At 42.9% G+C, this 18,055-nt stretch overlaps 1 protein-coding gene across 1 annotated transcript; it reads right to left on the minus strand.

The window, feature by feature from the left end:
* Positions 1-1,534: 1,534 nt before the first annotated feature.
* LOC310874589 (somatostatin receptor type 5-like) lies at positions 1,535-5,742 on the minus strand (the record flags this gene model as incomplete). Its single annotated transcript, XM_083787445.1, has 2 exons — positions 1,535-1,568; positions 4,883-5,742. 2 exons carry the CDS (start codon positions 5,740-5,742, stop codon positions 1,535-1,537), a joined length of 894 nt encoding a protein of 297 aa, XP_083643571.1.
* Between the last annotated feature and the right edge of the window lie 12,313 nt (positions 5,743-18,055).

Below are 18,055 nucleotides of genomic sequence, written 5' to 3' on the forward strand. Positions count from 1 at the left end.
CAGACCTCCTTCGGAGGCCGGCCTCTTCCACGTGGGACCAGAGACAAGGGCGTGGCTACTCGATACTGAGTTGGACATTTGAGGATGATACACGAAAGAAGAAGATGGGAGGGGGGGGGGACAGTGTTCCGTTCACCTCCACCATCTGTTCTCTCCCCTCCAGGTAGGATTGCATCCAGCTCGCTGATGTGCTATCAAAACCAATAGCTTTAAGCTTGTTAACCAGTATGGAGTGGGAGGTTGTGGGGGGCCGGGCCGGGGGCTGCTTAATTGGATGAGTTTATTATTGAAGTGTTAATCAACCTTTTTAATTGTAACCTCCCCCCTCCCCCCGCGTTTGATATGCAAATGTTGGGAGGGGGAGTATATGATGCATCAGGTTTTGATATGCATCAGACCAGTGCTATTTGGGAACTTCTTCAAGTCAAGGAAGGACCCCACCAAATTGTAATTTCTTATTTTTATTTTATTTTATTCATGAAATCATTGAATTTGGCGAATACATAATGGACGATGGAAGCCCCTGATCTAAAGCATTGTAGCCTATAGTTAGCATTGGCTTGGGTGGGTGAGGGTGACCCTTTTCTTTTTTTAGATACTTTTTGTGGCTTTCTGCTTTTATTGATATAGGATTAGCCAGGATACTGTAGAGTTGAGAGAGACAGGAAACACATGGGAGACTGCAGGGAATGACACGCAGCAAAGGTCGTCGGGGGATCGGGACTCGGCCCCGCAGCCCGCAATACGTGCTATGCGCCTGGACCGCTAGGCCAGCTGGCTCCCCGACTAGTGAGTGACCTATACACTGGGCATACAATTTGACACGAAATGCATTTTATTCTGAATTTCTGAATATTGTTTTCTTTTATCATACGCATTTTTGGGTAGTAGAAGACGACACTGCTTCAAAGCCAATTTCCAGATTATTTTTGATACTATTTTCATTTGGCATATTTCTATTTCAAACATTGGCAAACAGAAAGATGTTTAGACTCTAGTTCAATAAACGTTTATGGTGCCACCTGATGGCCAAATACACTACTGTAGGCCTAATAAGCGTTCCTAATTTGCAAAGCAGCTTCTAGTCCAGCAGCCAACAGGCTTCTTTTGTTTTAAAGTGAGATTTTTTATTATTATTATTATTTTGCCTAAAATATTGTCTATTTACATACATTCATGAATCCACTTGCTGACCGGCTGTCTGTATTAATCAATTATTTTTTATAGAGTGGATATATGTGACCATACCATACTATTAGCAAGATTAGGAAGATTCATTATGTGACATTCATTCCAAGCATTAGGTTTGCACATAAAACACTCCTTGGGCTAAAAACGGCCATAGCCGTAGAGTCTGTTCTCCTATACGGCAGTGAATGCTGGACCCTGAAGCCAACCCTGCAGAAGTCCCTTGACAGGTGCTCCACCAGAATGCTGCATGCAGTACTTAACATCAGCAAGACTGTACATGTCACTAACAAGACTCAGAACATAGCAGCCAGGAGAATGAGACTAGCAGGACATGCCAAAGGCATCAAGAACTGCCAGCCAGCAAGCTGGTGCTCTGTCTGGAAACCAACACACGGGCATCGATCACGAGGACGTCCCACGCTAACATACGTGGATGAACTCAAGAGCGATGCAGGAGCGCAAAGTACCAACGAACTGGCCAGATGTATGGAGAACCGGGATGACTGGAAACGACGATGGAGGGCTCGTCTGAGGACGACCTAGAGAGATAGCCACTTGCCCAAATGTGCCCAAACTGTGCTGACCTCATCACATTTGTGATGACGGCTATGGCCGTTTTTAGACCAAGGAGTGTTTTTTGTGCAAAACTAATGCTTGGAATGGATTCAGAATCATAAAACCCCCTAGTTTGACATGCTACTTAAAGCATAATGAAATTTTGACATTTTTGTCTTATGTTAATGGTATGGTCACATGATATAAACCCCTATAAAAATTGCTGGATTCATGAATGTATGTATATAGACAATACTTTAGGCCAATAAAAAAAAAGCAATATATCAAATTTCCCACTCCACACCCCCGGCTGCCGGACTATTCAAGGTGTCTCACCGGACAAAGGATGAGTGGGCTACTATAAAGACCTAAACATTGAATGCATCTCAATGTTAAACTCCTGCACTATATTTTCCAAATTGTCGAAAGAATATATAATTTCGAAAATTGTCTGGCATAATGTAAACTATAGGACTAGGCTATAGTAAGATGGGTGTTGTGTCATAGACCAGGGCTTTTCAACGTGTTTCAGGCCAATGATCGCTTTATAGATTAAATATAAAGCAGGGATCCCCATTATATTATCAATAAAATTGTGTTGCAGAATAAACTTTTTCATATATTTTATAAATAGCTTCATATATACTTGTTTGACAGTACTATCATCAGTATTGTGTAAATTATAGTTTTTTGTTTTTAATATTGTTTATAATATTTGTTTGTTTACACATTATCTATCAATATTATCTTTCAACTTCATGTTTATATCCATAATGACATCCACAGGTTTTGTAGCAAGTTGTAGAAATTGTAGAACTCTTAGGCCTTAAATGTCAAATGTTCAAGCACGTTCAATTAATCATGTAGCCAATGGTTGTGGCATACATTAAGTGTAAGCCTTACTGAGCCATGTAGCCCAAAGGGCAGGAGCCTATCTCCTGTTTCAGTAGCGACAGGCAGCTTGATAAACAAGTACACCCCCCCCTGGACATGATGCTAGTACGTCCCAGGGACGTAGCCCGATCTAACTCTTGATGCTGCGTGCCAAGCAAGCAGGGAGGCATTGGGTCCCATTTTTCAGAGTCTTTGGTATGACCTCCAGTAGTCCCAGCCCTGTAGATCACGATCTACAGGCTGTGCAGGTAGACCACATGACATGCCCCTAAAATATACAATTTAAATAAATAAACTATTTTTGGCATCTGACTTCATTGTATTGACATAAAAAAGGACAGCTCAAACCCACAATGCAAAAAAATTGCACAAACATCAGTAGTACAAAAAGTGCATTTTTCTAATACGTGTCTACTTAGGGATAATATATATTTGTGGTGGGTAGATCTGATTGAGATGGTCATTTTGAAAGTAGCTCTCAAGTCTAAAAAGTGTGGGCACCCCTGCTATAGCCGGCCCTATACAGTAGCACCCCTGCTATAGCCGGCCCTATACAGTAGCACCCCTGCTATAGCCGGCCCTATATATACAGTAGCCTATTAGCCTGATTGTCAGACTCTGAGCCTCCAAAGAACCAGTGCGCTCAGTCGAGTGGGCCTATGGGATGGAAACCAGGCTAGTAGTCTATAGCTATGCTCTGATGAGAACTACTTGGCCTCGCCACCACTGTATCATTTGTATACAGTATAGCTATAGCTACTATTATGCTCTATATGAGAACTACTTGAACACTACCCAGCGTGTTTAATCTAGGCCTACTTCTCCCATGAGCTTTTGTAAATACTATCTTTGTAATAGATAGTGACTCAGACTCCATTCGACATCCTGACTGATAGGCTTTTAGTGCTTCTCAGACATTTCCGTGTCACGGCCCCCCATTAGGCCAAGGATATGTTTGTCAAGATCTGTCAAAATTAATGAATAAAATACATATTGATAATAGCAGATACACTCTAGATCTATTTCAGTATCTGAGACATGAAAAAGTTCAAACATAGGAAATGGAAAGATCAGATTGACTGTAGCAAGGGAATGGAAATTTGAGGCTGAAAACCAAAACGTTGTTTCAACTTCAAATGTATTGTCCCAAAACAGGTTTACAAGTGTAAAAGAAAAAGGGGGGAAAAAGTGCATGGTTGAAAAGAAAAGCAAAAACATAGAATACAACAATATACTTATAGGCAGTTAATGTCATGCCCAAAGAGCACTGTTCCAGACAGTACAATACAGTATAGCACAGTGCCATGTGCAGTACAACCAGGATAAAGACATACAGAGAAAACAGAACCTCAAATTACAGAACAGCAGAACGATGCAAGAAGACACAATACAAATATTGCATATCTCACTACATGAATCTATACACTTTGTAAGTAAGTCAGTGATTCTCAAACTTCTTCATTTCAAGGACCACCACCAGTTTGATATGCATATAGGCCATAGACCCTCATTTGAAACCCATTTTTATGTATTTATTTAAATCTCTGGGACACAGAAAAATCCTCAGCGTTAGTTGAACTCTGAGCTTTTTCTTTTAAAGAGAAAATAGACTGCAAGAGACTATATTGAAAAAAAAAAAGAGAAAAAGAATGGCCTACACATTATCTCTACTAACACTCTAGAACCTGAGCTATTTCAGTGTTGGTCTGGTGGACAAAGTGCTCAACCCCATTACTTGAGTCAAAGTAGATACGTAGCCTACTCTGGTCACTGAGCAGTTGAGACGAATAACCGTCTAAGTCCACACTAATTATCCATAATGTATCAATCATAGATAAGTGGTCAGGACAGAAGACAGATAGGCCTTTTCAGGGAGGGGTCAGAATAAATTATGGACTTAGACTGTTATTCGTCTCAACTTATTCAGCTAAACAGGTACTGGAGTACTTGCGTTTTAATCACTATACTTACTGTAAGTAAAATATAGTATATGCTTTAAACAACACTTGAGTATTCAAATGTACCAATTACAAAGCACAATGTGTTTTTATCTATGCATTGTGTATTGAAATTTTTACACATTTCCCAATTTAATTTAAAACATTTTCGTGAAAACGATCCACGAGTTCACAACCCATCTCAATGTGACACGTTGCTAAACCGTAGAGAACCCCCTCTTGCTCTGTTACTTGGCCAAATTTTGCGAAAAGAAAAGGCATAGAGAAACGGGTCTATGACTAACCTGAACAAGGGGAAAATATAAACCATTTTTGATTCGAATGTATCCATGAAGCACTCCAGCTTGTACGTCACGTCAGGCCGCGACGTACGTAGCAACGCCCCCACTATGCCCGCCGCGCCAACGACGTGGATGGGAACCCAGAGGACGACGAAGGTTACGATGATCCTGGAGATAAGCTGGCTCGTTCTCTTGCAGCCGGACAGCGCCACCTCTTTCACCTTCCGGTAGAGGCAGAGGTAGAAGGACGTCATGATGGAGAAGGGCACCACGAAGCCGAACAGCAGGTCGAGCACGGCGGCGGCCAGCGTTTGCCCGACCATCTGCGGCGGTCGGCTGCAGTCAAAGTGGCCGTCCTTCACCCGGCCGAAGGAGGCCACGGACGGCCATGTCATGAGGCCGGACGCGGCCCAGAGTACCGCGATCAGCACCCTCTCGCCCCGGGCGCCCATCCGCGCCCACCGGCGACGGTGGAGCACCCGCATGAAGCGCTGCACGCTCATCAGCGTGATGATGTACAGGTTGGCGTAGTGGCTGCAGAAGGTCACGAAGGTGAGCCCCTTGCAGAGGCCGTAGCTCAGCTTCCAGGTGCCCACCGTGTCGCCGATCCACACGGGCAGGATGGTGAGACACAGCAGGTCGCAGCAGACCAGGTTCAGCATCAGCAGGTGGGTGAAGTCCTTCAGCTCCAGCCTGCGCAGCAGGAGCACCAGCACACTGACGTTCCCCAGAGTGCCCAGGACGAAGAGCAGGCCCAGGAGAACCGCCGCGGTCACTTTCGCCGCGTTCGGGGCGGACTCATCCGCCGAGGACGGCGAGGTCGGCGAAGTGAGGAGACGGGAGTCGTTGAAAAGCTCTTCCATTTTCGTTCGAGAACAAGACAAGGAATGTCGATGGTGGTTGCAACAGCAAGGGTCGACTGGGAAGTGCCTGGCTGGCTTGCCTTGAGTGGAATGTGGTTTATATAGTGTGGCGAGGCTTCCGGGTAGAATCCTTGTATCTCCATTGTTATTTTTTCTACAAAGCCTACTTTGTCGTACAACAGTGTTGCACAAATGTAGTGAAAATAACTGATCTACAAGCTCACAGCATGCATTGTGAGCTTGTAGATCTGCCATTTTTGCTGTATTTAAGAAAGTGGGGAAGTATAAGTCAATGTGGCCAAACGTCTGTCTGTGGGTTTTATACTGAACCAATGAAAAGTATTAACAAGAGCTTGTGACTGAATAAACACAGGTTATTTATTTCCCCCCAGTTCCTGTTTTGAACATACAAGGTTTCCACAGCAACAAAAGGCGCATTGAGTGATTTGGGATCCTGCCATAAATGGACCACGGTTTACGCACGACAGCAAATGTGTATATTAATGACTAAATATAGAGAGGAGAGAGGACAGACACAGGAAGTTGCACTTATGAGATCTATCAGGACTTGTCAAACATTCTAATTTGTTGATTTAATCACATTAACCCTGGCAGGGGTTTTACAACATTGCAAATAGTCCTGACAACATGAAATAAACTAGTAAATAAAACTACTGAATGTAGAAAAAATAGTTACTAACCAGGTGCTCAATGGAGGTATAGCAGGATGTGATAATGATAAAAAGGAAGAGGAACGCCTTCATTAAATTAAAAGGGCAACTGCCAACATGTTTCGACCTAACAGGTCTTCATCAGGGCAAGAACTACTGAATGTGTCTTCAATGTCTATGAAATTGAAATGTAACCCTTTTTGACAGGGCATGTACTGAAAGCATTAACAGGCATTGCACAGTTGGCATCTTAGCTTAGCACAGGCCTTCATATTACAGGTGTAAGAAAATTACAAGATACCAACTCCAAGGCTTAGCTGACACTCAAGAATGTCCACCAGGGGTCATTAATCTTTAACCTGAAGTGGTTGATTATTCTGGGGGGTGACGGTCCCGGCTCTGGCCAGGCTCTGCCAGTGGACCTAATGAGACCCGTCCATTTTCCAAGCTCTGCCTGAGCCAATTGATTGCCACGACAACCCCAGCCTACACCTTTATTAATTGATTGCCCGAGTCCCGTGGTGAGAGTTCTGCTCTGGTTTTGGTGACTATTAAGTAGTTCCGGTCATTTTGTGGGGGGCACTGGGGTCACTTATTAAACGTAAATTGACCTCTGACCTCATCAAACCCTGGATGGCCATACATGGAGCTCCATATATGGCCAGTACAGAATTCATTCCATATGTTGACCTGACCTCATCAAACCCTTAGATCTCCATACATGGAGCTGACCTGTTCTGACATTCCATTATGTTGATCTGACCTCATCAAACCCTGTACACTCAAGACACGCTCCATTGTTACTGAAATTAGTTGGAAATAGTACACTATTGGTGTACTATTCTATGTCTGCCTAAAAGTACAGTACTTGTTAGAGTTAAATATTTAGCTGGGGACCTGGAGTCTGTGAAAACTTTCACAGACTTACAGCGCCACCAACAGGTGGATTTTTGAAAATGACTCAAATCATGAAGGCAGTGTGCAATTTATGTGGAATCTTTCACAGACTTTCATACTAGGCTGAGGAATATATCCCACCCTTTTCACATTGGCCAGTTACAGCGCCACCAACAGGTCGAAGAGGCTGATGACCCCCCTCGGGCCCCCTCAACTCTCACTATAACTAGACACTTTACCTCCCCACCCCCTCTCTCCCTCTGTTTAAAAGTACAGGAAAAATCTCAAAGTACAGGTAAAAATATAGTACAGGTAAAAATCTCTCTCTCTGCTTCACTTTCCTGCAGGTAATTCTCTGGGGTGTTTTGGAACAAAACACATACATATTCAACATTTCTTTACCTATAACTGGCAGGTTAAGTGCTCTGGAAATATCTAATAGGCACCTGGCTACTTGGCTTTGCGTTGGTGCGTCTATCTGACACATGCCTCCTCTATTTGAGCGACCACATCAAACACGAGGTGGATGCTGGAAAATACTGCGGCATGGGCATGCTGGACCTCCAAAAGGCTTTTGACACTGTGAAAAAGTTCTCAACGGGCCCAAAAATTATGGCCCGACCCTACCCTAACTGGGTCGGCCCGAGGCTCGGCCCTACCCTAAAAATTGCCATAATGTTAAGCCCGAAGCCCGACAAAAGCCTGACAGAAAAAAAAGAGAGAGAAAAAAAAGCAGCACTAAATGGCAGCGGCGCCGTGTTTCAGTGTGAAAGTGAGAACGGAGATAAACGGATTTATCGAAATAAAGGATGTATGTAACTCACGTTAGAATAGGCTATTAATGTTCCATAACTTCCATTTCCAATCATTCTAATGGATTCCATACAGTGGTGGTGGTGACTGGTGAGTAAACACGAATAGCTGCTGCAGCTCCCTTCCTTAGTTTCCTCTGAAGTGAAGTTGCTTTACGTGTAGCTATAAGTTATATATCACTGGATCGTTTGGTGACGTTGCCCTGCTGAAAAATCCAGCAAAAACCATCTGATGATGGTTGCTGGTTTTAGGTGGTTTTAGCTGGTTTTACCTGGTCTTAGGCTGGTTTAGATGGTATACCAGGCTGGACATGCTGGTCAGCTGGTCTGGCTCATTTGTCAGTGTATTTGGTTAGCTGGTAGAAGGCTGGATTCTGCTGGTCTTTGCTGGTGAGCCAGCTGGCTGGCCAGATGACCAGCAAAGCCAAGCTGGTAGATGGTCAAATGGTGGACTGACCAACAAAAACCAGCTTACCATCTGGACTTAGCTGGTCTAATGACTGGACAGACCAGCAAAGCCAAGCTGGTAGCTGGTGTATTGAGTGTACTGGCTTTTGATGAGGTCAGATCAACATATGGAATGTCAGAACAGGTCAGCTCCATTTATGGAGCGTGATGATCTAGTTTCTAGGTGATGATCCAGTCTTCTCCCTCACTGACAGTGTCATATGGACACGGCCATACTGTATATAGGTGTGACGGACTGACGGCCATATATGGTGGTGCGACCGAGTCACTGACTGACATGTTTCTCAGGTTTTCATAGTAATCTGTGGCCTACGGTTGCAACTATACCAGTAAGACGCCTGAGGTCGAGGTCGTGTGCACTGGCCATAATAGCGTGTCTTGAGTGTACATGGTTTGATGAGGTCAGATCAACATATGGAATGTTAGAACAGATGAGCTCCATATATGGAGATCTAAGGGTGGCAGCGGGGGCAGTGTCTTGAGTGTACAGGGTTTGAGGGCCCAGGTAGGGCCGGAACTTCATTTTCAGGCCTGTTGAGAACTCTTGTTTTCGCCGGCTGCCGGGCTAACGAGTCTGGAAGTCCCTCGGAGCCCAGGAGGCTGCACTTATAACTTTGGGGAAGGCCCGTCTAGAGTTTAAATGGACAGGTATCAGTCAAAAGGGAGACATCGAAGAGGAAGGACGGATGGGGAACGATCAACATATGGATATGGAATGTCAGGTTCTGACATATATTCATATACTAATATTGATGACATCAGGATCTCCATAGCAGGTCGCATTTACTATATAATCCCTGATTTACTATCATCCCTGATGATGTCATAATGATGTCACGAGACTTGGGCACAATAATTTTGGGTGACGTACGATTCTATAGTTAACCTTCAATAATCAAATAATAATAATAATAATAATAATAATAATAATAATAATAATAATAATAATAATAATAATAATAATAATAATAATATAATTGCGACCTTCCAATTATAGAATCAGAATCAGAATCAAACTTTATTGTCACATCACATTACAAGTAACATGGGTGAAATTCTTATTTGTGCAGGCTCATCATTGCAGTTAAAAGAAAGAAAGTGCATAGTACATGACTAATCTACGTGGTACAATATATATGTATGCATATAAAATAAATAAAGTGATGTAGCCTATGTGTATATACAGAGTAGTCTCTACTAAAGGAGACCAATTCAGTTCAGTCTGTGTGGCGTCACCAATCCTAGTTCTTGTTCAGCAGTCTAATTGTGGACAAATAGAAACTGTTCAAGAGTCTGGTGGTGCTGCTCTTGATGCTCATATAGCGTTTGCCCGGCCGTGGTTTGAACAGGCTATGGCTGGGGTGATGGATGTATATTAGGCCTATATATATTATATATATATATATATATATATATATATATATATATATATATATATATATATATATATATTATTGGTTATTGTTACAATGGGAGTGATAAATACACACACACACACACAACACACACACACACACACACACACACACAGGCGCTGGTGTTGCTATGGAACTTATGGGAGACGGGAGTGATACGCGCGCGCAACATGCACGCACGCACGCGCACACACAAGCAAGACGTAAACTGCTTCTTTGTTATTGGTTGACTCCAGAGCCTAGAATAGGCTCTGGTTGACTCCACGTCACGGTTTCATGTTAAGATCTACAAGCTAACAACTCGTCGCGTTGCAACGCTTAGTGAGCTTGTAGATCTGTTCGTTTTCGACAAGCGTATACATTGACTGTCCTTAGCGCGAGCTTTGAACTTTCCAGAAAAGGAAATAATAAAAACTGCGTCACGTCTCGGACCGACGGACTCCCACTTTCAGCAGTTTATTCGGCAAGTAGAAGTATACCCAGTTTTGACCCGGCGTTTTTGAGGTGAGTGTTTAACTGTTTATTAAATGACAAAGAACTCAGTTTTTTATGTCACAGGGGAAACTTTATTTAGGTAATTTGCTATTTGTTTGCATTTCTACTTGTCCCATAGCACATGGAACCGCGGCGGAGGGGCTATTTCCTTAGCCTGGTTAATAAACCAGACCGAATCAGTGTGGTTGCTTTGAAGACGGTGTAAATGGCTGTTTATGGATATTGAGTATTTTTAATATAAGCCTTCCATTTGGGAAAAACACAGGCTTTAACTATCTTCGGGTGCAGTTGCCCAAACGATATCAGGCCCATTATTAATTTACAACTGTCATGTCAACCCTGGCGTCACGACACATGTGAGCTTAGGTCGGCTATTTTCAATATAGAGCATAATTATAAGTTCAAATATTGAAAATACCCTATTGACAAGCTCACAACCGTCGCATAGTGACTTGTTTAGGGCGGCTGGTGTAGATAATCTATTTTGATATATTAGTCCACTTGCCATATTGAGTACACCAAAGTTGTATGTTAGAAATGTTGAGTGCATTGCAATAAGGAATAAGCTGTGCGTTTGTAGATTGGCTATAGCTATTTTCCTTGAAACGTTGTCAAATGTCCTGATTAATTTTGAATTAATAGCCTACCACAAATCTCCTATGGGAATCACTGGTGCAAAATTGGGCTTGCGACCAGATATTATGTTGAATAGCCAACATGAGTAATATAATGTTAAGTTAGTTGCTCTACTTATCTACCAGTATTTATTATTTTATGTTATGTACATAAAATAAGAACATCATGCGATGCCTGGAAATGTGTCAATTGTCAGTGTCTAATTATTATGGCTAATATCAACACTACTACTGTTTTATTTTCCTTTTTAGGTTCCCAACTCGTTTTCAGTATGTGGAACTTCTGTCAACCCTAAACCTGGACTACCCATTCCTCAGGGAAAGCATTGGGTCTGGCTTTGTAAGTTTTTATTTGTTCATGTTGTTACCTGCATCGGTACAATTCTATTATGTGTCACTGTTAACCACTGAAACTGAGCGCTATACTTGGTAAACTAATACTTGGTAGACTGGGGTCAGCTCTATTCCTGGTTTGCTCTTTTTCCACATTCTACACCAATTCTCTCGAACAACAATAATCAATCAAAATTATAAGCTCACAATGTGTTGCAGTGTGACACGTGAGCTTGTAAATCTGCTATTTTCAGAATAGGGGCACTTTTCCCCCCATACTTTCTAGTAAGGGTTTTCTAGTAAGAGATGCAATTCTAGTGTTTGTATTCATCTTTAAAAACTTGAAAAACTTATACTTATACTTACTTATACTTACATGTATTGTGTTTGTGAATCAGTGGACCATGACACAGGTTAACACAACTCTTCTTTACTTTCAAACTAGTAATCATACAAACGGAGAAGCAGCAACAGCAGGAACATGCAATGAGCGCAGAATCAGAATCAAACTTTATTGTCACATCACATTACAAGTACCATGGGTGAAATTCTTATTTGTGCAGGCTCATCATTGCAGACTCAGTTAAAAGAAAGAAAGTGCATAGTACATGACTAATCTATGTGGTACAATATGTATGCATATAAAATAAATAAAGTGATGTAGCCTATGTGTATATACAGACTCAGAGTACTCTCTACTAAAGGAGACCAATTCAGTTCAGTCTGTGTGGCGTCACCAATCCTAGTTCTTGTTCAGCAGTCTAATTGTGGACAAATAGAAACTGTTCAAGAGTCTGGTGGTGCTGCTCTTGATGCTCATATAGCGTTTGCCCGGCCGTGGGCACGGAAGTGGTTTGAACAGGCTATGGCTGGGGTGATGGATGTATATTAGGCCTATATAGGCCTATATATATATATATATATATATATATATATATATATATATGATTGGTTATTGTTACAATGGGAGTGATAAATACACACACACACACACACACACAGGCGCTGGTGTTGCTATGGAACTTATGGGAGACGGGAGTGATACGCGCGCGCAACATGCACGCACGCACGCGTCTCCACAGAATTAATGGCGAGTACACCCTGAAAAAAACACACACAATATTACCAATATTACAGACACAGATCTTTGTCACAGAATCAGTGTGTTGTGACTTTGTGGTCTGGACAGAGGGAGACACTGCTGTCACGTGGATCTACCCAGATGTGGAGTTCTGGATGTACTAATGAGAAAAGCACAGGTTTCTTTTTCAAGGTGTGTCTAGTGTCTAGGCCATACCTTTTTTTTGCGATGTTTTCGGCAGAGCAGGCCTCTTGTGGACCTTAATGACCAAGTGAATAGAAAAAAACACAAATAACTAGAAAAAGTGCCCTTCTGGGCACAGGTCTCCACCAGGTTATCCACAGATCCGTGCAGTTAGAGGTAAAAACACTTTTCGGCCAGTTATAGCGACACCTTGAGGCTGAATTGAAATTGTTCATGTGGCATTTTGTCCTGGGCCTAGTGGGAATGTGGGTGCACAATTTCACGGAAATCACGCGATGTGTTCATGATTTGCAGCATTTTGTTTGAAACTGAGCACTCCTGTGAACTTTGAAAGCCAATCTTAACCAATCAGGATGGAGTCTGAGAAATGTGAAAGACCGGTTTCATTGAATGGCTCTAGAGAGACTGTGTACCAATTTGCGTGATGTTTGGACAAAATGTGTAGGTGTACTGTGCAAAAACTTGTTTTGCACAAAGTGGCCTCCTGGTGGCGCTATAACAGGCCGTTCTGGAAAGTCTGGGGCAGAGGTTCATCGTTGGCATCCAGGGAGTGTGTGCAAAATTTGGCATGGACCGGGTTAACGGTGGCCGAGATTAGCTGCTCACGGACGGACGGACGGACACACGGACACACGGACGGACGCAGTGCAAAACATACTCTCCCCCCAAGCCTTCGGCCTGGTGGAGACAAAAAGTACGGCATGACATGGTCCTGTCCAATTTTGGGCCTGTGGCTCCCCGGCTAATATGCACCGGGACTGCAGATGGTACCATGGTGCACTGTGACACATTTAGATGTGCAATAACGTGGTTCCACATCAGTTGTGTTAATTTGTACCAGAAGAAAGCAAGAAGTGTTACTGTGCCACATGCACCAAAAACAAGCCGGTCTGCAAGCTCACACCTCGTCAAATGCAAAGTGAGCTTAGTCTTTTGAACACACCATTTAATAAATATCAAAAACCTAACTGTTAGTCTTTTAGTCTTACTTAAAATGGTTCCTGGTCTAGGATTGGACATGTCAAATTGCCGAGGCCAGTCATATGACAATGCTAGTAATATGTCAGGAAAATATAACGGACTGCAGGCACATCTGAAAAAGCTAAACCCTCTGATTGAGTAGGCTACGTTCCCTGTGCAGGACACTCGCTGAATCTCGTTGGTGTAAATGCTATTGCCAACAGCTCTAAAGATGTACGCGATTACTTTGGCCTGCTTCAATCGCTTTATGCATTTTGTGCTGCATCAACACACCGCTGGGATTCGATTTTTAACAAGGATGTCAAAATCAAAACGACTCTAAAGCCTTTGCCTGGTACTAGGTGGAGTAGTAGGACGGATTCCACCAAAGCTTTGAATGAAAACTACACTGCATTTAGACAGGCCCTGGGCATGTTTGCAAAAGATGAGGAGGAAAATCCTGATGCAAAAGACGAGGCTGCTGCGCTGTGTAGTAAACTTGATAAGCTGGAGACTGCAATAATGGCACAACAAAAGCGTGATACAAACTTAACAACAGCCCAGGGACTGCTGAAATCCCTGCAAACGTTTGTGGCCTCATACAGAAATAAATTCTCCCAGTTTGAAAAATCAGCACGCGATGTAAATGGTGTGAGTCAATATTACCACGACGAGACACAGTGGGTGAGAAAAAGAACACGATTTGCAGATGAATCCGAGAGTGCAGACACGGTGCTAAACGGGGGTAAAAGCTTTGAAGTCGAAACGTATATTGTGATCATTGACAGACTGGTGTCGTGTCTTGCTAAACGCACGGACGAATACAGGCACCTTAATGACCTATTTGGTGTTTTATTTGATGATGAAGAATCCGGACCCCATACAGAAGTGCTTCGACGTGGTGCTGCGCTCGCCGCCGCCTACCCAGATGATCTGGACAAAAACATTGGAGATGAACTGATTCAATTCAAAGCTTTCGTGCGGGATGAGAAAAGCCATTTACCCGACGATTTGATCAAACTGTTTGTGCATAAGAAAACGAAAGCACTGCAGAATTCGTTCCCAAATGTGTTTGTTGCACTGAGGCTCTTCTTAACCCTGCCCGTATAGGAGACTCAGGAAACTGATGTATATATGTTACTCATGCCAGAAGTGTTGTTCGCCTGAACTCTGAAGCATATAGAACATGATTGAAAAGCAGGTTATGTGGGATGAATAGAGGGCATGCGCATGCTTAACCCATTCTGACCTGAGATTAGATTCATAAGAGGTTTCCACTGGACACACACTGGTCTGATTAACCCATTCTGACCTGAGATCAGATTCTAAAAAATGTCAGTCGTTCTTCGATTTTTCAAAAAATAGCAGACCTACAAGCTCTTAGCGCGCCACTCGGTGGCCAGTTCAGAATGGGTTAAAGTGAATGGCACATCGAGTGGCAAAGGAACATGCAAAGTGAGTTTAACATTGTTTACTTTAATGCAATCAGATAGGACTTCTCTGTTTGGATTTGGGTTGTCAATGTTCGAAAAGAAAGTATTTTTTTCTTGCCACTCAGTAGGCGAGTAGTTATACACTCTATAATGTTGGAGTTTAAGACACCAAATGTACTGTACGGGCTACTGGCACCTTATTTGTAGTTTTTGAAATAAAAATGTAATCATATTCTGTTTGCATTCATGTAATTTATTGTACTGGGTTCTAATTGGGATACTTAATGTTACACATTATATTGTGCATTTGTGCATAGATATTGCCTCACCTGGTTATATGACCTATATGCTGCTATTGTGTTCGGGGGCGTGCACGCCCGTGCGCTATGGGGGGGGGGGCATAAAAAAATATCTGCACAGGGGCACTCATGGGGGTTAATCTGGCCCTGGTCCGTAGCCTAATGCATGTCAAACAGAGGGTCCTTGACATTAAACTGGTTGAGAATCACTGCTAGAGCCGATAAAAATCTTCTCTTGTTATGGGTTCCCTGGCATTTCTCTTCAAAAGGGGGTCCGCGGGACTAATTAGTGTCATTTTGGGGTTCCTGGACATGAAAAAGTTTGGGAACCACTGGATTACACACAGCACACACCATGTGGTGCATTCATCTCCAACACAAGGGCGACATCTAGTGGTGTGCTCCGCCCCCTGCACCCACCCAGCAAGGTGCTGTCATTTGTGTTATTGTTTTCAGCTGTTCACTAATTGTTACCGCTGCGCCTCGTTTGTGTGTTTGAGTGGCAGAGTGCGGCAAGTGGCAGCAGAGACTTTGTTTTGGTGTTTTACTGAAGTTGTGCTTTAGTTATTATGAATAATATAATATAATTATAATGAAAAGGAAGCAGAGCTGAATGCGTTTTTATGGCAAAATAAAGTAAAATGCAGTAAAAAGCAGAAGAAGGAGCTGACTTAATGACGGCCAGGTAGGTAAACATAAAGCTGCGGACCGCCCGGACCGCTAGCATGCTAATGCTAGTCTCTAAAGTTAAGAGACGCCCGGACCGCTAGCTATTTGGGGGTCCTTGACGTGAAAAGGTTTGTGAACCAGTGGTTTGTCCATCTGCAGAAGGAAGAAACGTAGCAGAACACGACGAGGAGGAAAGAAAGGCCTTCAAACTGTTCAACACGATTGTGTCCAAACCAACAACAGGTGACGGCCAAGCTACACCAGGCAATTTTGCGCGCGCGTGCGTTTACTGCGCGCGTACAGTGCGTTTGGATAGGACCAATATATGTCAATGATACCAGCTACACCAGACGCACGGATACCGCGGGCCATCCTACGCATGCTCTAAAAATAGGATCGGTTCTAAAAAATTTACGTGCGTATGCCCCCATGCGCGAGTACCTATATATCCTCCCGGAAGGTCCCGCACAAATCTGCCGCGCGTCTGACAGATCGATGTAGCCAGGGCATTTGGCTTACACACGCACGGTCCGCGCGTTTAGAGTAAACGCACGAGAGAAGCCTGGTGTAGCTTGGCCGTGAGCCAAGCCAACGCATGCACGCACGCGTGGCCAGTCTACAAGCTCACAATGTGTCAATGTAGATTGGCTAGTTAAAATAGTAAAAAAAAGGCAAAGTTTAAGGATAAGGGGTTTAGAGGTGCCGAAAATGGAGCCCCTAATGTCTCGGGCCATTTTACCCTCAACATCTTATTTACCAGTAAGACGCCATATGTCATATGTCATGAAAGCAGGGAATCATAACTTCAAATGGACATATTGGTTGTTCAGTTCGACCCACCAGTTTCGGAGATATGTATCATATTTACATGTCTTCTGTGGTCTCTAACATTACACCTAGCTACATGTTTAAGCATTTATTTCATATTTACATGTCCTCTGTGGACTCTAACATTACACCTAGCTACATGTTTAGGCATTTATTTCATATTTACATGTCTTCTGTGGACTCTAACATTACACCTAGCTACATGTTTAAGCATTTATTTAATATTTACATGTCCTCTGTGGACTCTAACATTACACCTAGCTACATGTTTAGGCATTTATTTCATATTTACATGTCCTCTGTGGTCTCTAACATTACACCTAGCTACATGTTTAAGCATTTATTTCATATTTACATGTCTTCTGTGGTCTCTAACATTACACCTAGCTACATGTTTGGGCATTTATTTCATATTTACATATTTACATTTCAGCTCTGACACTTTAATTCAGACATGCCCTAGTATGTGCTATTAACTCATTTTGAAAAAAAAAGAAAACGTTTTTCTCCTCTGGTGAAAAGCTGTAATTTGCACGATGGCAGTCTCAGTTAAATCTGGTCACATTTGTTTCATAAAAATCCACCGTAGACAGCTACTTTCTGTCAAGACATTCTGTGCAGGTGATTCTTTGTTATATAGATGTTAAATATATTGATTATTTAAAGAGTATTTTAATTGGTCAAACTATAGCAACAGAATACATGTTAACCTGAGGACGATTCTACAAATGTGACAGTTACAAATCATGACAGTTCTGAAAAACCCTATATGTTTCTAATATCAGTGGTTCTTAGGGCCGATTCATACACCTATTTTACCGCTGTTTCGGCGCTGTAGTGCCGAAATGATTTCGGCTCGTCAGAAATTTTCAGTAGCACCGAAGAGCCGACTTTAGGACGGTACCCGCCCCCCCGAACCTCAAATGACGTCAAATTGTAGGCTCTACAGCGCCGAACCGACTTTTATTCGGCTCTAAAATAGGAGTATGAATCGGGGGGCATCCTTTTGTCCGACAACTCATAGGCCCGACGGGGCATACGTCCGAGGTGCGCTGCGGGTCGGGAGAGGGTTGCGGTTAGGTTTAGGTGTCTGCCCCGGGGGAGGTTAGGGTT

This window comes from Protomyctophum parallelum (assembly GCF_964188405.1).
Source record: "Protomyctophum parallelum genome assembly, chromosome: 17".
In the NCBI taxonomy this organism is placed as follows: domain Eukaryota; kingdom Metazoa; phylum Chordata; class Actinopteri; order Myctophiformes; family Myctophidae; genus Protomyctophum; species Protomyctophum parallelum.